This window comes from Panthera onca, chromosome B2, assembly GCF_046562875.1.
Source record: "Panthera onca isolate mPanOnc1 chromosome B2, mPanOnc1 haplotype 2, whole genome shotgun sequence".
Classification (NCBI taxonomy): domain Eukaryota; kingdom Metazoa; phylum Chordata; class Mammalia; order Carnivora; family Felidae; genus Panthera; species Panthera onca.
The window spans coordinates 87,067,563-87,092,847 of NC_138343.1; the positions used below are offsets into that span (position 1 = coordinate 87,067,563).

Here is a 25,285-nt window from a genome sequence, read left to right on the forward strand (position 1 = left end):
CTGCCAGTGTATGATTTGGAAAGGTTTTCTATTTCTGTAATTTTGAATAAAATTTATGCACTGAATTATATAATAACGTTACAATTAATTTTGGCAAAAGAAACAACAGTTCTCTAATATATTTAATATATGGAATTTCAATCTTTAGGACAGATGAGATAAACCAAAATTCTCCCCAAGTTCTAGATACTAGGTTTGTTCCTTACTATAGTAAATTGGCAGGATCAAAACGCTGCATGTTTTGTTGTCCTGTATACACTAGGGAATACATTTTAAATGTATAAACCATAAAGACTTCTAAGCACAAGTTAACTTTAAAAATACAAACAGTTAAGTAACACTTCTTCAGAGTGAACGTTCATGACAAAGAAATATATGGCACATACCTTCCTTTGACTTGTTTCCAAGGATGAGGGCCATTGTTCTTCATTGCTTTCTTAACAACTTTTGCCAAAATGCAAAGGAAAATGGTGTAACTACTGCTGGATTTATACAGGCCATTATCTTGTTTATCACAACAGCAAGTCTTCACCATTTCTAGCATAGACAAGGGTGACTTAATGATATGTGTAAGGCCTTTCAAAGGAAGCCAAGAGATGCTAAAAGAACTATTCTAAAAGCAAAAAAGAAAAAAAGAAAAGAATATAAGTATTAAATCCAAGTAAACAAAAATGGAAATCCCAATTAGCTCACTAAAAGTTTGACTTGCCTTGATCACATAAATTACAAACAGTACTACACATCCTGCCAAAATAAAAATTCCACAAAAGCAGAGACACCAAGGGCTGTTCAAATTCCTAAAACATCTCCAATATGTCTTTTTAACAGTTGGTCTGTCCAAATTAGGAAACATACAAGATCCATCCATTGCATTTGGTCGCTTTGCTTCTTTAATCTCTTATGTAAGTTTCCCAGAGTTTATGTCATACCATTTATTTTTATATTAGATCATTTATTGTGTAGAATTTTCTCCAATCTGGATTTAGCTGCTAGTATCTCCCTAATGTCATGTAATGTACTCTTTTATCCCCTATTTGTTCTGAAAATCGGTAGCTGTATCTAAAGGATTGATCAGATTCATGCAAGTTGAGTTTTTTGATAAGAATATTCCATTGGTAGTACTGGGTACTTCATGTTGCAATTAGGAAAACAGACATTAAATTGGGTCATTCCTTTTGTGACGTTAAGATTGAGGGTCTTATCAACCTGATCTGTTAATCTGAGTGATCCCCAAGATTCTCACTGAACAACTTTAGCAGCCATTAATGATCACTGCCCAGAAGCCTTACTTCATCAGATGTACAAAATAGTGATTTTCTAATTCTATCATTACTTCTTAATTAGCTTATTAGAAATTTGGTTATTCTTAAATATAGTTTATATTCTCATTTATAGTTTTCAGAATAATGAGGGTTTGGTTTTTTTTAATTAATGTTTATTTATTCTTGAGAGAGAGAGAGAGAGCGCGCGCAAGTGAGTGCATAAGTGGGGGAAGAGCAGAGAGGGAGAGAGACAGAGAATCCAAAGCAGGCTTCAGGCTCTGAGCTGTCAGCACAGAGCCCGATGCAGGGCTCAAACTGGCAAGCTGTGAGATCATGGCCTGAGCCGAAGTCAGATGCTTAACCAACTGAGCCACCCAGGCGCCCCTGTATTTGATAAGTTTCAATCTACAGCAATCATTATTCTTTCTTATGCTCAAATTTACCCAGCATTGGAGCAATGGGACCTCCTTTTGACATGACTCCATCTTACTTTGGTATTTTCCAGCTTTCAGATATGACAAGCATTGTGGACTCATACACATGTTGTCTCAGAACTAGAATGGGTCATTTTTCCAATCAGCCTGAAATTATGCTTCAGAGAAAGGTGTTTTTCTTATTTTTAATAAGCTCTATTATGTATAAACCCAAACTAGTAATTTACTTGTAAACCTCCCATTTCCATTTTCTATCTCGATTGAAGGGTTCACTATTTACTCAGGAACTCAAATACTCCAAATCTTCTCTTTTTTCCACACATAACAGGTAACTAAATCCTATAAACCTACCTTTATAATTTTTATTTTTCAAACATATCCTCTCCTTTCTAAATCCATTGCCCCTATTTTACTCACTCACTGCATTATTAGCATTTATTATTACATTGGACTATTAATATAACACCCAAATTATTTATAGCATTTTCAGAAAACTCTCTCACACACGTACCCAATATGTCACATCCTTGGTTTTCTATGTCTCTGGAATAAATCATAACTCAACCTGCACATTATCTTCAACCCTACATAATCTAGTCACTGACTACCCTATGTTCCTTATCTGCTGTTTCTTCCCATAGTCATATCAGACCTATCCAAAACTATTTAACACGGTAGGAAAAGACCAAGTTTTTTATGTGTTCATACATTTGTTCATTATGTTCCTTTCACCTGAACACTCCATTTCTTCTATGCCTGGAAAATTCTACTCATCCTCCAGTTAAAAAATTACCTCATAAAGCCTTTCACAAGTCTATACACTGGGTCAGATACTCTCTCCTTGGACATTCCACAGTACTGTAACTTCTTCCCCACAATGTCCACTAACCTATAAGCAACTCAAATGCCAAGACTATGTCTTATTCAGAATAGCATTAACTGTTCAATGTGTTGCTAGTAATCAGTAATTGTTAGAAAACATTTATAAATGAGGATTAAAAAGAAATATCTTTCTGGTGCAATTTTGGTTCCTTTGCTTACTCTCACTCTTAAGAGAAAAGAGACAAAATGTTCCATTCCCTTATGTCAATGCTCTATAAACAATGCTTATGAAAGGTAAAACAATATTTTTGAGCTACTCTAATCTACTTGGAAAAATTAATTTTTTAAGAAAAATCTGTAACTTTTCATAATTAAACCATAAAAATATTCCTCAAATATGTACAAATTCTTCAAATTCCTGGAACACATTCATATTTTATTTACTCACCAGGTTCTTACTATAATATTCCCATAGAATGGTGACAATTACAATGTTTGGCTCCCAGAAATCACAAAGCGTCAAACAACAGTGCAGATGCATTCGTAATTGTTCTTCTGGTATACCATCCTAAAAAATAAAATGAAATTGTGGGAAAGTAAAAGGGCTCTGGTAACATGAATATTATTGCTTGATACGCACTGGATAACCTGCTTTTATTTATTTATTTATTTATTTATTTATTTATTTATTTATTTATTTATTTTTTACTGTTTATTTTTGAGAGAGAGACAGAACATGAGTGGGGGAGGGGCAGAGAGAGAGGGAGACACAGATTCTGAAGGAGGCTCCAGGCTCTGAGCTGTCAGCACAGAGCCCAATGAGGGGCTTGAACCCACGAATAGTGAGATCATGACCTGCGCAGAAGTCAGACACTCAACTGACTGAGCTACCCACGCACCCCTGGATAACCTGCTTTTAAAAAGAATATGAATACATATCACCAAATCATACCCACTCTCATCTTCAGACCAGAGGTCTAAATCAGGATAGGCTATACTTCTAAAAATTTGCTTTATGTATTCAGATAATAGAAATTACATAACTCAAAGTCACTTTTAACACAATTATTTAAAAATTAAAGGTGTTTGTGATGGAGTGATTATAATAAGGGGGTATATATAATCTGAATTGCTTAAGGAGGAAAGTTTGGGCATGGAGGAAGACAGAAAATGGAAAAGATCCAATAGTGGTGAGCAGAATGAAAATGAAAAGAAAAATGAAAAAATGTAAAGCATAACCCTGGAAAATGGGTGAAATAAGTAAAAGAAACTCTGCTTAGATGTGAGGATATTAAGAAACTTACAGGACAGGGTGATTACATGCAATAATGTTGGGGTTGCTAATAAAAGTAACATATAGGTATAAAAAAAAAAGTGATCTTGGTGCTAAAACATTCGAAGAATAAAGGGAATCAAACGTGAGCAGATTTTTTTTGGTAAGGCATTAACTCTTAATTAGTAATCCTTTAGAATACACTCAAGCTTCAAGTCCTCCAGGAAACTTACTAACTTCCATACTAACAGAGACCCTTCTTTATGCTCCACAACCTCCTATGCACACCTGCATCATAGCACTTACCTTCTTAAATTTATGTTTGTCTGCTTTCAAGTGTCTGTGAGCTCTCTGAGAATTAGGATAATCTCCCCTGGGTCTAGCACACTGCCTGGTTTGCCAAACAAACTCCATAATATTTCATGAATAAAACTGAGATCTAGGTTCTTGTGCCTCTTTTTACCAAGTAACTGTATGGCTTAGGGAAAGATACTTAGCTTCTCTAAGAGACAACTAAGCTCGTTTAACCAAAGAAGGGAAGTTTCTGTCCATCATTAATATTCTTTTGATTTTATTATGAAAATATTAAGCAAGACCTAGGCTCATTCCTGTGGCATACTACTCAGATAAATTAAAGCATACTAAATTCAATATACTTCAAGGATTTATGACTCCAAAACCAACTATAAATACCATTCTATGCCTCTTTCCAAAAACAGAAGGGAAAAGAAATTAACATTTAATGCACACTGGATTTGATCAAGATTGCTCTTGGTGACCAGACCAAGATTTGAATAAAATTTGTGAGGCCAGAACCCATGTTCTTTACACTGTGCCCAACCAAGAAGAAATTAAATATGGTGTATTCTGAGAGATTTTTTTAAATTTTTTTAAAAGAATGGAGATAAATTTCCCTTCTTTTCCCTGCTAGTGGCTACAGATTATAATGAAAAAGAAAATACCATTTTCTCCAGTTTTGGCAGGATTGGGTCATCAGTCAGTTGAGTAGGACTTAAAAATTTTGTTTAGCTTATAATTAATTACAGCTAGTATTTGTTATAAAATATGTTTTCATTTTATGTATATTCATTTGTTTTGAGCTATTTTCCCTTAGTTAAAAAAAATTTTTTTTTAATGTTTATTTATTTTTGAGAGAAACAAGAGATGAGGGAGGGGCAGAGAGAGAGGCAGACAGATTCTGAAGCAGGCTCCAGGCTCTGAGGTGTCAGCACAGAACCCAACACAGGGCTCGAACCCACGGACCATGAAATCATGACCTGAAGTCGGATGTTTAACGGGATGCTTAACCTGAGCCACCCAGGCACTCCTCCCTTAGTTTTTTCTTAAAAATTCCCTTCAAAAATGTGTGTGTGCACATCAGCTGAATTAAGAAGAAAGGATTTGCCTAACTTCAAGCCCAGATAATCAAAGAGATATAAATACAAAATAGGAGAAAAGAAGCAAAGAGATATCTTAGCTCAAATTCATAACGAGAAAACAGAAGATGAAATACAGTGAAGAGTACTGGAAAACTCCTGTGTATATTAATTTCTTCCTACCTTACATTTTCCATCACACACTTATTGGAAAGGAAAAAAAAAAAGAAAACACAAACAAAAATATGGAAATTTGAGATGCTTTCCACAAGTATCATCAAAATAGATCTAGAAACCAAAAACGATTAAACACATAGCAGCAAAAAAGTTTTAAAATAGAAATAATGGCAAAAATAGTTTTATTCAGAATCCAACCAAGTCAAATGCTTTGAGAGAGCACATTGTGAGTAAAACATGTAAGAAGACTCAAATCCCAGCTTTGCCACTTCTTAGTTACCTATATGAACATGGACAAACTCCTTAACCCTATCAGGCCCTGCCATAAACATTAAGTGGAAGAATGTACATTAAGTGCTAAGTACAGTGCTTGCATAGGGATGGCTGTCACTGTGTTGTCTGCAAGAGAGATATATTTTTTTAGGCCAAACTATGATCAAATAATAAATGCAACAGGATCTCAGTATCATACCTTACGCTGATATATTCCATTTCTGTGAGTGCTAAGGTCGAACTCTACCTAAACCAAGAGGTTTGAATAATTACACCTAAATCCATGCCCTCTGAATAAAGAGTTTTAAACAATCCAGGTCTTTGGGCCTCTTTTCTACACAGCCTTACACCTGCCTGTTTGAATCCCAGAGGCTATGCTACTCAGCTTCTGCATTTTTCACAAGACCTATGGATGCTCTGTAGGTCTCTTCTCTGTTGTGTGAGTATGTATAAACTATTCAATGAGAAGGCTACCCCAGAATATTCCGTAGTGTCTGCTTTTGATTTCCTGATTCCATAGTGGCTGCTTTAGTCCTTTTATTTTTTATAACTTTTTTTTTTTTTAACTTTTATGTATTATTTTTGAGGTAGAGAGAACACACAAGACGGGGAAGGCGGGGGAGGGAGAGAGGGAGACAGAGAGGGAGACAGGGAGGGAGGGAGGGAGGGAGGGAGGGAGAGAGAGAGAGAGAGAGAGAGAAGGAGACGCAAGCGCGCACGCACGTGCGCGCGCGCGCGCGCGCGCACACACACACACACACACACACACACACACACACACACACACAGAATCTGAAGCAAACTCCAGGCTCTGAGCTGTCAGGACAGAGCCCGATGTGGGGCTTGAACCCACAAACCAGGAGATCATGACATGAGCTGAAGTCGGAAGCTTAACCGACTGAACCACCCAGGTGCCCCTCTGCTTTAGTCCTTTTATAAAGAATGTCTTCCCATCTTTATTTTGAAATATCAAATTTAGGCATCTTAAATTTGGGTATATACCATACGTGATATTCTTCTACTGAACTAAAAATGAAAACAATTATCTTTTATAGCCAGCATACATGAAAAGATGCTCAATATCACTGATCATTAGGGAAATGCAAATCAGAACTACAATGCAGTATCACCTCACACCTGTCAGAATGGCTAAAACCAACAACACAAGCAACAATAAGTGTTGGTGAGGATATAGAGTAAAAGGAACCCTTACACCATTGGTGGGAATGTAATCTGGTGCAGCCACTCTGTAAAACAGTATGGAGGCTCCTTAAAAATTTAAATACAGAATCACCATATGATCTAGTAACTGAGCTACTCAGTATTTACCCAAAGAATATGAAAATACTTATTTGAAAGGATATATGCAGCCCTATGTTTGTAGCAGCATTATTTACAATAGCCAAATTACATACACAGTCCAAGTGTCCATCGATAGATGAATAGATAAAGATACACACACACACACACACACACACACACACACACGCACACTGGAATACTACTCAGCCACAAGAAAAGAATGAAATCTTGTTATTTGCAATACATGGATGGAGCTAGAGAGTATAATTATAAGCAAAATAAGGCAGTCAGAGAGAGAGAAATACCATATGATTTCACTCATATATGAAATTTAAAAAACAGAACAAACAAGGAGAAAAAAAAGACAAGCCAAAAACCAGACTTTAACTATAGAGAACAAATAGTTGGTTACCAGAGGGCAGGTGAGTGGGTGGATGGTAAAATAGGTAAAGGGGATTAAGAGTATACTTACCATGATGAGCTTATCAGTAATATATGGAATTGGTGAACCACTATATTGTACATCTGAAACTAATATAACACTATTTTAACTATACTGGAATTTAAAAAAAAAATTACTCTTGGGGCACTTGGGTGGCTCAGTCAGTTAAGCACCCGACTCTTGGCTTTGGCTTGGGTCATGATCTCATGAGTTCCAGCCCCGTGTCAGGCTCCAAGCTGGCAGTGTGGAGCCTGCTTGGGATTCTCTCTCTGTGCCTCTCTCTCTCTCTCCCTCTCTCAAAATAAGTAAACGTTAAAAAAAAAAAAAAAAAAAAAAAAAAAATTACTCTTTTTTTTTTTAAATAAAAATGGCAATTTAACAATTGAGGGCTCATTTTTTAATGAATAACCTAACTAGAAGAAGTCATCAGAAGAATAAAATTTATTTGCAACCTAAATAATGACTGTTAGTCTGCCTGATTCAATGCATTTTTAGGATTAAAGAAAGTTGAAATTCAATATCCCAGTCAAGATCCTTCTGTCCAAGAAACATAATGATTTTGAATTAGTTACTAGGGGGCGCCTGGGTGGTTCACTCGATTAAGTGTCCAACTTTGGCTCAGGTCACGATCTCGCGGTTTGTGAGTTCAAGCCCCGCACTGGGCTCTGTGCCGACAGTTCAGAGCCTAGAGCCTGCTTCAGATTCTGTGTATGTCTCTCTCTCTCTCTCTGCCCTTCCCCTGCTCGTACTCTGTCTCTCTTAAAAATAAACATCAAAAAAATTACAAATAAATGAATAATAGAAATTAATTAGAAGATTACTGCCCCATATAATTGAGATCTAATTACATTCTGAGTTGTTTTTAGCCTTGGACTCTTCAGGTTCCTTAGCAAATAAAAATATTAGACTTGTTTTGGATATCTTTTTATACCCTTCAACAAACTTTAGTAGAAAATTGTCTCTAGGATGCCAAAAAATGAGGCTTTAAAAAACAGATAGTATAAAACTCAAAATCTTCCTCTTCATTTGAATACAATAATGCCGTTTTAAAGGTAGAACAAATGTTTACTGTCAGCATACACAAATATTAAATAGTACTGCCTCCAAAAAATGGTTAAGGTAAATACTTAACTATTCAATCATACCAATAGAAGCAAAGTTAAACAATAAATGTTCTCTTTACCTATAAAGCTCAATGTCTGTTTCTAGAAAATCCTTTTCTGGCTAGAAAAAGATTTGGAACATTATTTGCTTAATTACAACTACAGTGGCATGCCTACGGATTATATTTGACGACTGCTCTACACGAGGAATGTATGTTTTTTAAATACTGCAAATGGACTCTTTCACTGTTGGAGATAAAGTCAAAGCACACGGGCATGGGCAGATTTTAATTTACCTCAATGGGGGAAAACAGATATAATCAAACTGATAGTTCTATCTGAACATATTATTTATTTTTTATGACCACCTACTGCACCCACAAAATTGATTTCAAGAACTCCAGCAAGTAGTACTGAACTACTTATAAAATCTAATTTGATACAATCAAGGCATGACAAAATTGAAAGATCACTAGAGAAAATGGACTACTTCTTTCTAAATATTATAATGGCTTCTCTCACGGGAAAAATTACTTTGATTTTATGTTACATCTAAATTCCCAGAGAAAGTTTCTTGGAGTCACTAGACTATTTCTATTTCTAGGGTGCCTGACTTCCCACAGTTTGCCCAGGACTTTCCTGGTTTTAGTACTGATCCCAATTCTGGGAAACCACAAGCCAGGCAATTCCTGATGGGCATACTACTTATTTCCAAGAACTACTTATTTATCATCAAAATAAGTTCAGCTAACACCATTAACATACTAGCTATATTGTAAAGATATATTATGCAGTGTCAGAATAACTTTTATTACATTATGAGTAAGACAGTTCAAAGTTTTTTTTTTCAAGTAAATGAGTTTCCTTCATTTAAAATCAAAATTATAGTGAGTCATAAATACAAGAAAAAAAGAATTAATTTTCAAGCAACTAAAAAGGGTCTGAGGAAGGTTTTCAATCTCTTAGTCAAAAAGCAAACTTCTTAGTCAAAAAACAATGGAACAGAGATGATGATAAATTCTTTCTCCTGTTTGTCCTAGACCATTATGAGTGTATGGGTATTTATCCATATGACCCTTAGAACCTAAGAAATACTCTGTAATTTAAAACCTACCTGAATAAACCATAAATTCATACAATGTTAGAGCTGAAAGGAAGTTTAAGAGGTTTTAAAGCTGTGTTAAGGCATTAAGACTGGATCAATAGCTAACATAATTAACAATGACCACTTTTTAGTGATCCCCTACATTCTTGAAGTAAAAAAAAAAAAATGTATATAAGACACTTTCTGAATTACTAAATCAGTATGTTCTCAAAAAGAACGAAGGAGAAAGCCAATTGAAATGACACAAAAAAATAAAAATAAAAACTTTTACAATGGTTGAGGTTATGGTTATTTTGTTTTTCATACAACTATGTATGCACAAGTCTTTGGAATTCTAGTCTAGAATTTTTACTCATTAATTGGAAGACTCATATTATAAACTAAATGTACTTATTGTATGCTTTACCTAAAAAAATTAAGAGTTAATATAGATAAAATGGAAAAGAAAATTTGACACTATTTATATGATTTTCAAAGATATGGCTACAAAATAACTGTGCGTGTATTCATAAGTATGAATGTGCATGTACGTACATATGATATATATATATCAATCCTGTACTATATTTCTTGTTTATTCCTCAAGATTTTAACAATCTTCATATCCTAACAGAAAAGTAATCTACTACCCAAATTTAAAAATATTCTTTACTAAAATTTCCCCTTAAATTCTTACATAAATAACTTATACTACAAAATTTTAGAGAACTACAATACAGTATGTTTAAAGATGTGATGAATAGCACATTTAAAACTATTTTAAAAGGAGGTCAAATCTGACCTCTGGGCCATGAAGCACCACATTAGCGGCTCTGCAGAAAGAAAAATGATAACGTAGGAAATGAGGGCTCAGAAACTAGGACCTTATCAGTTAGAGTAGGATTCGCGCCTGTAAGACAAATTGCTCAGCAAGGCAAGTCACCCTCCTGCTGTGATGAGGATACAGCCGAATTTCCAATGCCACTATCTCCCTCATCGTGTCTCTAGACCTGATACCATACAGTCAAGGAATGGCGTACAGTTTTGAAACATCCACTACTTATCCTGAATACATTTTGTCAAAGTCACCGGCTAGGATAATTTTATTTGTCCTTCAACTGGCAACTCAGTGTTTGAAATAAAAATCTTCAAAGGATACTCATTCATAGGAACTATCTTATGTTGCCCCTTCATTAACAAAGAATGATGATTCCACCTCAGGTTTTTAATAAGTAAACAGAGTTTGTTGTTTAAATCATTTTAAGAGTTTTCTCAGTTCTTAAAAAATAAAATCTGTAATGTTAGAAATTTAGCAAAGCCCACAAATTGTCTCATTTGAAAGCATACCTGAACACCGATGGACTTTTTTAGCAGTTCTTCTACAAAATTCCAATTTGATTCCATTTGTCTCTAGAAAGGGAGAATATTGCAGCAAAATTATTGCTCTCAATTATGCATTGAAATTATAGCATAGCAGGCTAGTAGTGAAGTACAAATATCTTCTCTATCATCAGACATCATTACAACTTCTTGAATGTCTAAAATTACTTGGACAGAGTAACTTGACAGACTTGGTAGAAAAAAAAATTGTAACTATTCCAATCCAATATAAACCTTAACAGGACATGTTTTATTAAACAATGGCACTTCTATACAATTATAACTGTTTTAACAAATATTTAAATTTTGCTGTCATATGTAATTTAAGCGGAAAAAAAAAACTTCATGTAGTTTTTGGAGTGTTTTATGCTTTGAGTGTTTTTCCTCATTGTATACTTTACTCACCAGAGATTTTTTCATTTTATGTATAATAACATCAAGACAATCTATTCTACTAAGCAATTAACTAAACATTTTGTATAGGAAAAAAATGTACACAGTGCTACCTCATTTAATCAATGGTCACTTATCTGGAAGACTCCTCACAATAAGGAAGAAAGCCGAAAAGGACTTTCACAAAGCCAAAATACTTCACAAAAGCTAGGCACTGAAAAAGGCTTTGCTTTCCAAAGGGAAAGCCTGGAGGAACGCTCAGTTCTTAAAGCTCTGGATACATGTATACTAGTCAAAACCAGAAGAAAAGAAAGTGCTTTGGAGAGGAAGCAAATAGCAACTAGTTTCTGACAGTGAGTGAAAAAGGTACAAAAGGTAACTGTAACACCTCAAAAAGCAAAGCCAGAACCCTTAAAGAATAGAAGCAAAGAACCTCATCATACCCTACCATCCCCATCATAATTAATATGTTGTTCAGAAGGATGAACCCAAATGACTCATAAAAGGTTAAAGCATAAAAGGTTAAAGCATGTACAATATTCCTGATTAAAAAAAATTTTTTTTGAAATATTTATTTTTGAAAGACAGAGAGACAGAGCACAAGTGGGGGAGGGGCAGAGAGAGAGGGAGACACAGAATCTGAAGCAGGCTCCTGGCTCTGAGCTGTCAGCACAGAGCCCAATGTAGGGCTCAAACTCATGAGCCAGGAGATCATGACCTAAGCCAAAGCCGGACGCTTAACTGACTGAGCCACCCAGGCGCCCCTGCAATATTCTCGACTTTAAATGACTGGATAATGTTCATGTAAGATGCTCATTACATAAAATTACTAAACAAACATTTCCTTAATAAAGGTACTCAATGACTGTGGTAGCCCCTCTCTAAAATGGCCCCAAATGACCCTGTCTCCTGGTATTCATACACTTATTTAACCCTCCACCCCCACCCCACTGCACACTGTGCCAGGGTTGGTCTGTTATCAAGAGAGCATCAGTACTAATAGGAGTGTTGGTATGTCACTTCCAAGATTAGGTTAGAACACAATGAAGCTTCCATCTTAATGAAAATCTCTTGTTGACTCCGTCAGGGAAAACCATAGTGTGAACAGGCCTGAAGAAGCCTATATGATGAGTAACTAAAGCCTCCTGCCAACATGAGAAAGACTGGAAGTGAGTCCTCCAGCTCTAGTCCTCAGAGACTCAAGCACCTGCTGATAGTTTACTACAAACTCATGAGGGATCCTGGGCCAGAACCATCCAGCTAAGCTCTTACTGTATACCTGAGCCTTAGGAACTGTGTGAGATAATAAATGTTTGCTGTTTTAAGCTGCCAAATTTTGTTTCACAGTAATAAATAACTGATACAATGACTCAGTTATTTTTAGCAAAAAAAAAAAAAAAAAAAAAATTATTGACCTTTTCAGATATATTTATGTAAATAAAGTGAATACAAACCTTTTATGAGGAGAGAATCTGTAGTAAAGAATTTGGCCTTACCCAAAGAGAAAATCTGGCCTTTATCCTTGGCTTCTGGGGAGTAATTTCTAGGCCCTTGGAATGTTGTACCTGATAGGGATATCTTTGTTTGCCGGGGAGCCTAGAGTCATACTGGATAGTCTAACAATGTAATTGAGGGTGGAGGCTGGCCACAGCCCAAAACCAACAATGTGACTTAGGCTAAGGGCTGTGGAGACCTGGAAAGTTGATCTGAAGATTGAGATTAACCGTGTGGGCAATCAATCCATCACATCTATGTAATGGAGCTCCAATAAAAACTGAACACTGCAGCTTAGGCAAGCTCTCCTGGTTGGAAATACTCCCTGCATACTGTCACACACTGATGCCAGGAGACTAAGGTATCTTGACAACATGGGGAGAAAATAACAGGAGCTCCACATTTGGTACTTCTGGACTCTACTATATACTCCTCCCTTAGCTAATTTTAATTTATATTCTTTCTCTGTAATAAACCATAACCATGACTGTAATAGCTTTTAGAGAGTTCTGTAAATCTAAGTAAATTATATGGTTTTGGGCATTCTTGAGCTTGCAATTGGTGTCAGAAATGAGCAGCCTTGGTAACTGGTCCTAAAATTCTCTCAAAAAGGAGACTATTTTGTTTTATAATACTATATGAACACTGTGTTAAGGTCTTTATATTACTTCCTCAAAAAAAAACCAAAAAACAAAAACTTTCCATTTCACAATTTCCAATCACAATTAAGTCTCAGAGAGGTTATGTATATATACATACAAGTCAGAGCAAGAATTTTGCTCCAAAGCCAGTATTCTTCCCATTTTCTAATAAACCTTCCCTCACCTTTCAGCAATTCCCTTTTATATCACTCTTGACTAAGAAAACATCATCACTAACCCCAAATAAGCAGGGGTTATGACAGGACTACTGTATTTAGCTTTATAGTTTCATAGTGTTAGTGAGTATATTTCAGTGATTCTGTTCTATCAAGGCATTTGAATCACAGGAATTATAGGCAAGTAATGTATTCTTGTCCCGAGAATTTCAACTCTGTGGATCAGTACTGTGGCTATAATCTAAAACAAAAATAAACCATAACTCAGATTAAAGAATGACAACTATATCATGCCCAAATCAAGTCTAAGAGACTGTATCAAAGGACACAGATTTTTTTCTCCACAGCAAAACTGAACTTTGAGCACCTACATTTCTTTTCTACATACTAACTTATACAAAACTTAATCTCTCTGACAGAAAGGAAATATGGGGCGCCTGGGTGGCTCAGTTGATTAAGTGTCCGACTTAGCTCAGGTCATGATCTCACGGTTTGTGAGTTCAAGCCCTGCACTGAGCTCTCTGTCGGTACAGACCCTGCTTCGCATCCTCTGTCCCCCTACCCTCTCTCTCTGCCCCTTCCTTCTCATGCTCTCTCTCTCTCTCTCAAAAATAAATAAACATTAAAAAAAAAAAAGAAAGGAAATAGGAAGTCATCAATTTTGGGTTATGTTTTAATATCTCTTATCCCACCATCCAAACTAAGACAACCACTTAAGCTTCAGGACAGGTCATGTCTCTACCACAAATATAAAATAGATACCCCATTCTCCACTTCCAGCAGACAAGGTAACTTGGTGCAGCTCTCACTTTAAGGTTATATTTCAGACTTTTTATCTAGTCACCATTTCAGATGTTTCGAAGATGAGCATCAGCTGGCGTGACATCAGCAGGGAAAGTACTGTTAAACTGATTCCTGCAATGCCCCAAAATATTTCTTCTCTTTAAACTATATTTGCTTTTAAAATAGATGGTGGCAATTGTGAGAAGATAACACACTCTTATCTAGGTTGAAAGAAAAACCTTAAATAGAAACACATGAAACTCTAAAGCCTCTAGTATGAGAGATACCAAATTTTCCTTACAAGCCTACATTAATCAATTGGCAAATTTTGTGATTAAATGCACAGCAAAAGTTTAATCCACAAAAAAGCTTTTAAAATAAAATTTAAAAATGAAGCATATGTGAAACCTATTTACAATGTTAAAATTTTGAGATGCCTGGGTGGCTCAGTCGGTTGGGTGTCCAACTTCAGCTTGGGTCATGATCTCGCGGCTTGTTCAAACCCCACGTTGGGCTCTCTGCTGTCAGTGCAGAGCCTGCTTTGGATCCTCTGTCTCCCCTTCTCTCTGCCCCTCCCCCACTAGCACTTTTTCTCTCTCTCTCTCTCAAAAATAAACAAACATTAAAAAAAATTCTTTTTTTAATTAAAAAAATAAAACGTAAAGATCTCATCTTGTGAGTGGAAAAAAGCAGGCTTATTAATGCATGGCCATTTTCTATATGGTAGTTGGCTGTGATACTATATCATAAAAAGAAAAAAGAATTCAGAAAATTTTCAAAATTCTGATCAAAATATATCCCAGATCCAAATTAGCATTCTGCATAATCTCTCTGAAAGGATGAGTCAATATACCTTTACATTCATAGATCAGAATGATTACAGGACTTCTGAACCAAATTGAGACACTTGAGAGTAAAAGGAAAATTAACCAGATAGGAGGAGGGGATAATAGGCATAACAGAAACTGTCCATGGCAAACTGGTACACACGGTTTCCATACTGAAGGTCTATTCATGAGAGAAGGCGGTCTTTAGGAGAACCCCAATATCAAATTTATCTAAGTGACAAAGATAGGCTGACATTTAACTACGGTGTACCTCAGTTTTGTTACTTGTAAAATGGATATGTTACTCTCTCACCTACTTCATGTTACTTCACAGATATAAAGGCTGCTTAGTCGCTGTGAAATATTAAACACTTAGCAAATGTGGGGCGCCTGCGTGGTTCAGGAGGTTAAGCATTCAACTCTTTCGGCCCTGGTCACGATCTCAGGATCATGAGATTGAGCCCTGCGTTGGGCTCCGTGTGGAGCTTGGAGATTGCTTATGATTCTCTCTCTCTCCCTCTCGCTCTGTCCTTCCCCCATTCATGCTTGCTCTAAGTAAATAAATAAAATTTTTAAAAAAACCCACAAAACACTTAGCAAATGCAATATGCTGAAGGCATCACCCCTAATGAAAACTAGTATCAACTAGAGAGCTTGAGGTGTTTTTTTTTTCTCAAAGATATTAAGAAGTCCAGAAATATCTGAAGTTCTTTGAGCACTCATGAATACAGTCCAAGTCTGTTTTACACATATACATATACATTATACATCTCTATTATTTTTATCATATGAAAGGTTCTTTTTCAAATATGATGGCATTTTCCTCTTAAAACCTTCTATATAATTTAAATTAAGATTCTTAAAATATATGTATTTTAGCAAAAGAAAATCATACAGGAACTGCTGACATATTAAAAGACGTAGATTAAGCTATTTTAAACACAGACAATTCAATTACTATCTTGATTCAGGGCTAATAAAAGCATTAATTTCCTATGGGATTCTCTGTATGAAATAGAAGAGTGATTTCAGCAATGCAACTGTACAGTACAACAGTAATAGTAATGATATATATTAACATGGCTAGATTACGTACCACATGTGGGTGTATGTGGAGGTCAACATCAACCACCACTGAAATACACCATTCACTTGCGTAAGTGTTAGCGGCAGTTCCAGCAAGCATTTATAATCTGAAAGCATGCTCCCTGAAGCAAGAGGCAATAAATCTGTTTCATGTACATCCTATCATTGGCACCTATTATTATGATAACCACCTTAATGGTAACTCAAAGGTGCTTTTAACTAATTACTGTTTTTATTTACACCGATTAAAATCAAAAATATGTACTGGGGAATTAAAATGGGAAGAGAAATAAAATGCTGATGTAAAGACATTATTTTATAGGGTAAATTTTTGAGTTACTTTAATGTTCTAGTATTCTAATGGTTAAAAGATGTGAAACATTAACATATTAACTCCACAAAAATACTCAATGAAAGGTCTACTGCAATAATAACGACAATCTGCTATGATTTATGGAGTATTTACTACATATCAGCATGATAAGAACTGATGTACAGAAACAAAGGACATATAATCCTTTTCTCTGGGATGCTCATTCCACTGATCCCTCTCAATAAATTGGTATAATGCTTAAATACGTTAATATTGATCTGTGTGTGAGTTTCTCAGAGAACTTTCTGATTTATTATTTTAATTTATCTTGGGATCTCCTGGAAAGCTTTTTATTATTAGGCGGATCATTTAGAAGACCTTTTGAGGTCCTTTCCATTCCTATGACATAACTGTCAATGCTAACTGACCCTCAGATTCCATGCATGATTTCCGAGCTGACTTTGTTCAGTATTCAAAAAGAAGAAAGTCTGTCAAGGAACAGGTTTCATAAGCAATGATCTCCATACCTGATAGAGGATGAGAACCAAGAAACTTTTTACAAATAAGAATTCCCAAATTCCAAACCAGATCACTAAATCAGGACCTCTAGAGTTGAGATCTGAAAACCTGAATTTTTAAAAACTTCCAGGTAGGTCTGATGGATGATAAGCCAGATTTGGGAACTACTCCCCCCGCCCCCCCCTGTAAAAGGTAAATTTTGAAAATCCGACACATTAGCTAAAAGATTCCATATGTTATAGAACTGATGGGCTAATAGAATACTACACTATTCACTTCTGAACATGGAATAATTATACACAAATAGAGCTTCAAATAAATATGTCTACCAGCTAGTTTTATTCACAGGGCTTTTTAAATAACACCAAAAAAAAAAAATGTTTCTAACTAGAAATTAATATAATAAAATCTATTTGAAGTAAACCTCATGGTTGTTTAATAGATTAAGATATCTTTATGAAAAGCTTCCCTAAAGAAGCATTATTCGGAAGAAATAATTTTACCTAATTATTCACAGAAACTACTAACTCATTACTGGAGACATGTGCTTTCCCTTCATCAATTTTACAGATTTTGGAACTAAAAGGCATTTTCTGAACACTCAATCCCATGATTTTTGGAAGAGGGAACACAGACTCAGAAAGGTTGAAGTAATTTACTGAAGGTCACACAACTACCTAGTAGCAGAGCCAGGACTGGACTAGATCTCAAGTCTTCTACAAGGTGCTCTTCCTTAAACAGTAAAAACATAAAAATTACCATTTTTCAAGATGTTTAGGGAAAGGTCTACCAACTTCTAGATTCAGAAGCTGAATTTTTCCCTGTAGGATTGTGATCTACTTTTATTTTTGTTTTTTTAATGTTTTATTTATTCTTGAGAGAGAGAGAGAAAGAGAGAAAGAGAGAGAGAGAGAGAGAGAGAGAGAGAGAGAGAGAGAGAGAAAGAAGGGATAGCATGAGCAAGGGAGGGGCAGAGCAAGAGAGGGACACAGAATCCGAAGCAGGCTCCAGGCTCTGAGCTGTCAGCACAGAGCCTGACGTGGGGCTCAAACTCACAAACCATGAGATCATGAGCTGAGCTGAAGTTAGACACCCAACTGACCCACCCAGGCGCCCCTGTGATCTTTTTGTTGTGTTTCTGTGCTCGTTTACTAACGTGTCTACAAAAAATACATATTAATAATATGAGAAAGTTTAAGAAAATAAAATCTTACCATTTCATCTTGTGTTCCATGGCGATCAAACTGGTAAAATGATGCTACATGAGTCATGATCCACCAACTAAAACCTAATGGATCCCTGGGCTGGATTATAGGCACAGAAGGTCGTCTTCGGTCACTCGATTTGTCAAAGAATGTTTTAAGTAGTTTATTCAACCAGTTCCAAAATGACTATACAAAGAGAGGTAATATGATTCAATTACACTAAGAACATAACCTTTGGTTTGGGCTTTTTTCTCCATTTGTATAATAATATATACACATAAAAGAGAAAAAAACCCATGTATGTGAAATTTAAAGAATAAAAATACACAGGTTAACAATTATTAGAACATGATTAGCACTCTAGAAAGATCCTATGTGTTCCACAATCACATCTTCTGCCATCCAGGGGAAATGATTATCCTGACCTTCATCATAAATCATTCTCTTGTTTTTTAAGTTTTGCCACATAGGCCTATAAGCCTAAATCATATACAGTTTGGCTTCCCATTCACCACTTTTTTATCCATGTTTGTATTCTTAAGTGGCCTAATTCTATTCTTTATAACTTGCTTCTTTTCTCAACATCGTGTTTCCGAGATTCATCCATATTGCGTATAGGCCTAGTTCATCAAAGTATTCCAAAATATGACTATATGATGAACCATTTACCTGATACACTGTTGTTGAACATTTGATGAGTTTTAGTAACTTTTTTTTTCTAGTAATTTGTCCATTTCATAAACATTTTCAAGTTATTAGGCATATAGTTAATGACAATATCTCAACTTTTAAAAATATCTGCAAAATCTGGTCATGTTCCTTTTTAAATTTTTAGTATTGACTGTGTAATCATTTCAAGAGAAATTAGCCAATTTTAGTAACTTTTAAAGAACCAATTTTTGGCTGTTTTAGTCTTTTTCTGTTTTGATCTTTGTTATTTTTAATTTTACAAATTTGTGTTAGTTTTATTTGCTACCTTTTACTTTCTTTGGGTTTATTATGCAGGGATTTTTTTTCCCTAACTTCTTGTATGATGAATTATTTTTAAGTTTATTTACTTATTTTGAGAGACAGAGCATGTGTGTGAGTGGGGGAAGGGCAAAGAGGAAGAAAGAATCCCAAGCAAGCTCTGAGCTATCAGACCGGAGCCCCAAATGGGGCTCAATCTCAGGAACTGTGAGATCACAACCTGAGCCAAAATCAAGAGTCAAATGTTTAACTGAGCCATCGAGGCGCCCCTATGATGAATTCTTAGCTCATTAATTTTCAGCTTTTCCCCCCTCTAACATCTGTATTTAAAGTTATAAATTTCAGGGCTCTGCAATGGCAGAGGCTGACGGAACTCTCCCTCTCTCTCTAACCCTCCCTACTTGAGAGAGCTCACTCTCTCAAAAATAAATTAAAAAAAAAAAAACAACATAAAGTTATACTTTTCCCTCTTTATCTTTAGCTGCAGTCCCAAAGCTTTAATTAGTAGTATGTTAGTTATCATTTACTTCAAAAAATTTTACAGTTCCCATTATATTTTCTTTCACCTATGGGTTAGAAATGTATTTCAATTATTTCTAAGCATATGTGTATTTCTTCTTGTAATTCAATTTTTATTTTCATTTAATACTATGTTCTCAGCCACATAAAAATTTAAATTTGCTTTATCTTCCTGATAAATTGAACCTTTTATCAGTACAAAATGACCTAATGCTCTTATTGGTTTTAAAGTCTAATTTTCTCTAATGCTAGTTTAACATATTACATCTTTTTCTATCAATTCTGAACTCTTCTATAGTTTGTTTTAGCTTATCTCTTATAAACAGCTTACATTCTGTTCTGACAGTATATTTTTTTAAATGAGCATTTAGTAGTCCACTAATGTAATGACTCCTACATTCAGTTTTAAATCTACCATCTTATTCTGTATTTCTATTTGTATACCTATTTTTTCCACAAACACCTCCTTCTTGAGTTCTTTTGGGTTAAATATTTTTTCCCCCTCCACTAGCTAGTACGTTAGTCTACTTTCTCTTCTTTCAGTGATTACCTTACAAATAACAGCATATAGGCAAATGTCTTGATAAGTTAATACAAATCTTCATTCTCCTCTTAAAATAAGTACCTTAAAATACTCATTATGCCCTATCCAATTTCTACACCAGTATTACTGTGTACTTTAACTATTTCTTAATTCAAACAGATTATATTACTGACTTATACAAAACATTTACTATTTTCTTTGCACTTTATTCCTTCATACATCACACCACCTCTGCCCTGCCCCCAACTCCCCCAATTCAGGCACCATTCTTCTAAAATACCTCTTTTAGAATTCCCTTCAATTCTGTTTCACTGACAGTAGCTTTGTTTCACCTCACCCTTGAAAGATTTCACTGGTGAAAAATTTTAAGTTGACAACTACTTTGCTTTAATACAATGAAAATTAACATTCCCACTGACCTCCACTGCTGTTGAGAAGTCAGCTGATAGTCTAATTGACATTCTTTTGAAAGTAACATTTTTCTGTATGAATGCTTGTAGCTCTTCTCTTTGTCTTTGATGTTCTGCAGTTTCACTATGATGTATCTAGGTCTTTTTTTTTTTTTTTTTTTTTTTAATCCTAACTGGAATTGATTTTCTTTCTTTTTTTTTTTTAAACATTTATTTATTTTTGAGACAGAGAGAGACAGAGTGTGAACAGGGGAGGGGCAGAGAGAGAGGGAGACACAGAATCTGAAACAGGCTCCAGGCTCTGAGCTGTCAGCACAGAGCCCAACGCGGGGCTGGAACTCATGGACCGTGAGATCATGACCCGAGCCCTAGTCGGATGCTTAACCGACCGAGCCACCCAGGAGCCCCTGGAATTGATTTTCTTAATGCAATAGCTTTTCTTAACTATGGAAAATTTTCTGTCATTTTCTCTTCAAGTATTTTCTCTGTTCCACTTTCTACTTCTTTGGAGCTACAATTAAAAGCATTATCATATCCCCTCTATTCTCACATGCTGCATGTAGCCACCAGGTCTCTTCTATTTCCTATAATCCATAATAGTTCTTCAGTTATTATCTTTCCTGACCTTGACATTTTTGAGGAGTACAGGTCCATTATTTAGATTTAACTTAAGTTTCTTCATAATTAGATTCACATTATATATTTTTGGCAAGAATACCAAAGACACATTTTTCTTCTTTAAGTGCATCACATCACACTGAAGGTACATAATATCCATTTGTCCTATTATTGGTTAACTTTGGTCATGTGGGTAAGGTGGTATCTGCCAGATTTTCTAAACTGTAAAGTTACTGCTCCCTTTGTAACTGATAGTGTAGATACTTATCCAGCTGTAAAAATATTGTTTTTCGTCATACTTCTGGCAGCCATTGAGGATTCTTGCCTGAAACAGTTACTAAGGAAGTTGTCAACTGGTGATTTTCTAATTCAATCACCAACATCTACATTTATTAGGAGGAGTTTCCCTTCTCTCCATTTATTTTTCATTTATACCAGTATGAATCCATAAAGTCTTACTGTATAGATTACAATCCTTTGCTGTCATTTGTTTTGTTCCTCAAATTATCCCAGGTTTAGAGTGTGGGAGATCTTCATGTTGGCTCTTTTGTCCTTCAGAGGTGTCTTCTTTATTTTCTGAGTACCTCCTTAGTTTCTGGTACAAAATGTTCCAGGTTCATTTTTTTCTTTTCATGCCCCAGCCTGGAAGACCAGTCATTTGCCAAAGGAACTTTGTTTCTTGTCACTGGAGGTTGGTCTTCAAAACCAAGACATTGCAGTTTCCTGTTACTCAAATACCATCGTTTGTAGGCCCACCTATTGGATAAGGTAGGAAATGCATGTATGCACATGTCCATGTGTGTGCGCACGCACGCACACACACACACTCCTAGTTCTGATGATTAAAAACCATTATTTCATACTGATATCTCAAATTCTATTCCTACACATTATCTTTCACTCTACCTTTCCCTGTTTTCATATTTGTAACTCAATTTTCCAAAAGTGGCAAAGTTGGCTCTTAATCACCCATAATATATTAATTTGCTCAGTCCTAGAACCCAAATATTTAAAATTGCTAACTCATATATAGCACTGTAAGACAAATCTACAAATGAGTCCAGTATTTGCAGTTCATTACAATTCTTCTGTCTTTAGCCTTAGAGCACATTGTCAAAATAGTGCACTCCAAATTGTCTAGGTCAGTCCTCCCCCCCCATCACTTCTCCCATGTGTTACTCACTTATAATACAGTTCGATTTAGGTGTTTCTCTTTATGTTCCAATGAATCCCTCTTCCACGCACCTTGATTTATTTCTGGAGCATGTTCAAGTTTAGCACAGTTCTAAAATCATAACAACACATTCAAACCCTTCCACTGCACTGTCCCTCACCAATCTCCCATTCCTACCCACCGATTTCATAGTTCTGATTTGTCTTTCCAGTATTTATCTGTGCACAACTAATCATATGCATTTACTATTTTCCCCATCTTCATACACAGAAGGTAGCATCCTATAAATATTCTTCTGCACTTTGCTTATGTAACAATAAATCCTGGAAATCAAATGCTTCAGATATTTTATTCAGTCTATTGAACACAGTACTCCAATGTGCTGATATACCATGGTTGGTTCAACTAGTCTGTGTATGGGCCGTTAGGTAGTTTCTCATATTATGCTTTTATAAACAATGCACTAAAGAGCCTGATGCATATGCATTTTTTCTGAATTGCTAGATGTATATACCAAAAATAAATTCCTAGAAGTGGGATTGCCAGGGTGAAAGTTATAAAATCCTTGGCCCATACATTTTGAATCTTTGTGGGGTTTTGGGTGTTTTTTTGTCTTTTTGTTTTTGGTATTAATGATGTTTTTATTTCACAGAATATTTCTTTAACAATCTTTCTGTGACACTTAAACGTGACAACATACATAAACTTATGCATATATGTGGTAGCTAAAATATAATTTGTACTGGTCAGAAACGCTATGATATTGCACATGGTACAACACCAGTGTCCCCTGCCTCATTCATGGCAATTTGGGGAGTACACATAAACTATATTTAGGTCTATTTCCCCAAAGAGGAGTGAATTAATTCAGCTATTTCTTTTCTTTCTTAAATATGCACTTTCTTACATAATTGTGTGGTAGGAAAAAACATGAGTTGTAGCACCAAATAAATTTGCATTTGAAGTCCAGTTTATCATATTCTGTTATTTGAACAGTTTACTTAACCTCACACCCATTCTACTTTCTGGCACATAAGAAATATCACTCAAGGATTATTTATTAGCTTTCTTTCTGTGAAACTGAAATCTAATTGACGTTTACTAGATAATGAGAGTTGGGTTTTCAGGAAAACAGTCATACAGATAGATCTACAAAAGCTATGTGTTTAGAATATTTCCTGGAACACAATTATGTCCTTGATCAAATTAGTTTATTTCCATTCTTGGAATTCCCACATAATTTGAGGTGTATGTGAATTTGCAAACCTTCCTGAGCCTCCACGAGGGTTCCTTAATTGCTTTATACACTGTCCCCTTGGGAAACATCATCCTGTTGGCTTCACAAAGGTCAGCAGGAGCACAGGCAGATTTGAAAATAACTTAAAAGCCCTGAACTGCCTCTCCCCTTTAGATAATTTCCTTAGAACATTAGTTCTTTGAACACAGACCTGATTGCAGAAAATGTCTCTTCCTCAGCAAGAAAACTCCAAATCCCATTCAATCTTCACCTACCACATTCCAGGGATGGGGGTGGGGGGGATGCCAGGGGGTAGGGAGAAGGAATTAAATACTTTACGGAAAAATGTTAGTGTGTATACGCATGCGCACATACGCATGATTTCTTCTTTTAAAAACATAATGAGGGGGGCGCCTGGGTGGCTCAGTAAGTTAAGCGTCTGACTCTTGGTTTCAGCTCAGGTCATGATCTCACAGTTAGCAACTTTGAACCCCACAACAGGCTCCATGATGACAGCTAGGCACCTGCTTGGGATTCTCTCTCTCCTTCTCCCTTGCTTGCACTCTTACACTCCCTCTCTCAAATAAACAAAAAAAGTTTAAAAATGTAAACATAATGAGGGTATTGTATAAATTAATGTTGTCACATCGTAAAGTTTAAAAATCTCTGTACAACGTGAAGAAAGAAAAAAAGTCTCTGCCTTCAGCAGTCTGGAAAGCTGTTAAGAACAGGCCCTGTGTGGAGCTTAGACTGCTGTCAACATTCAGGGAATGATCATGTCTTCTGTGATATCATTAACTCCCAGGTGGATGAGGAAGGGAAGCAGCCCTGTTCTTGAAATTTTCAATTGCTTTTTCTGTTTTTCTTTCTTGGTTTATCCACATCCATCTCGGTCCCCAAAGACACTGCATGTCAGATAGTACAAGGAATAATTTTCAACTAGCTTCTTTGCTGTCTTAGAAGAAACTTTTTGCTGTTTTGTTTCCTTTGGGTTTGGTCACTTTTTCTTGGTCTTGAGCTTTCTATCAAGGGAGTGAGTATGTCATAGTTCCAGTCCATATAATCTCTGTAGAGTGAAAGATGGGACCTACAACACTTTTCTCTAAGCTGAAGGCTTGCTCTGTTGTGGCATATTGTTTATTCATTATGGAGGCTGAAGTCCAAGATCAGGGGTCCTTCTCTAGACAGCAGACTTCTGGCTGTGTCCTCACAAGGAGGAAGGCTCTTTGAGTCTTTTAAGATGTTCCATTGTTACCTTCTGTTGTTTTTGAAAAGCCTAGTGCAGGTCAGATTACTTTGCTCTTTTAAGTTATTTGGTCTTTTTGCCTAGAAAATTTGAGGATTTCCTATAGGACCTAAAGTCATGTTTGAAATCAAACAGTTTTAGTATGATATGTCTTGGGATGAATTATTTGGAGTTAATCTTACCAGTTACCTGGTAGGCCCCTT

The 25,285-nt window shown here is 35.7% G+C and overlaps 1 protein-coding gene across 4 annotated transcripts in view; it reads right to left on the bottom strand.

Annotated features, from left to right (window-relative positions):
- The window catches only part of MMS22L (MMS22 like, DNA repair protein), a 126,597-nt gene that overhangs the window by 84,976 nt on the left and 16,336 nt on the right, over window positions 1–25,285 (bottom strand). For all 4 annotated transcript variants that reach the window (XM_078447137.2, XM_078447138.2, XM_078447139.2 and 1 more), the window contains 4 exons: window positions 18,375–18,551; window positions 10,896–10,958; window positions 2,967–3,086; window positions 387–613 (listed from right to left, as the gene is read on the bottom strand). In XM_078447137.2, the coding sequence (XP_078303263.2) occupies window positions 387–613; window positions 2,967–3,086; window positions 10,896–10,958; window positions 18,375–18,551 (587 nt within the window). The remainder of the gene's footprint in view (window positions 1–386; window positions 614–2,966; window positions 3,087–10,895; window positions 10,959–18,374; window positions 18,552–25,285) is intronic.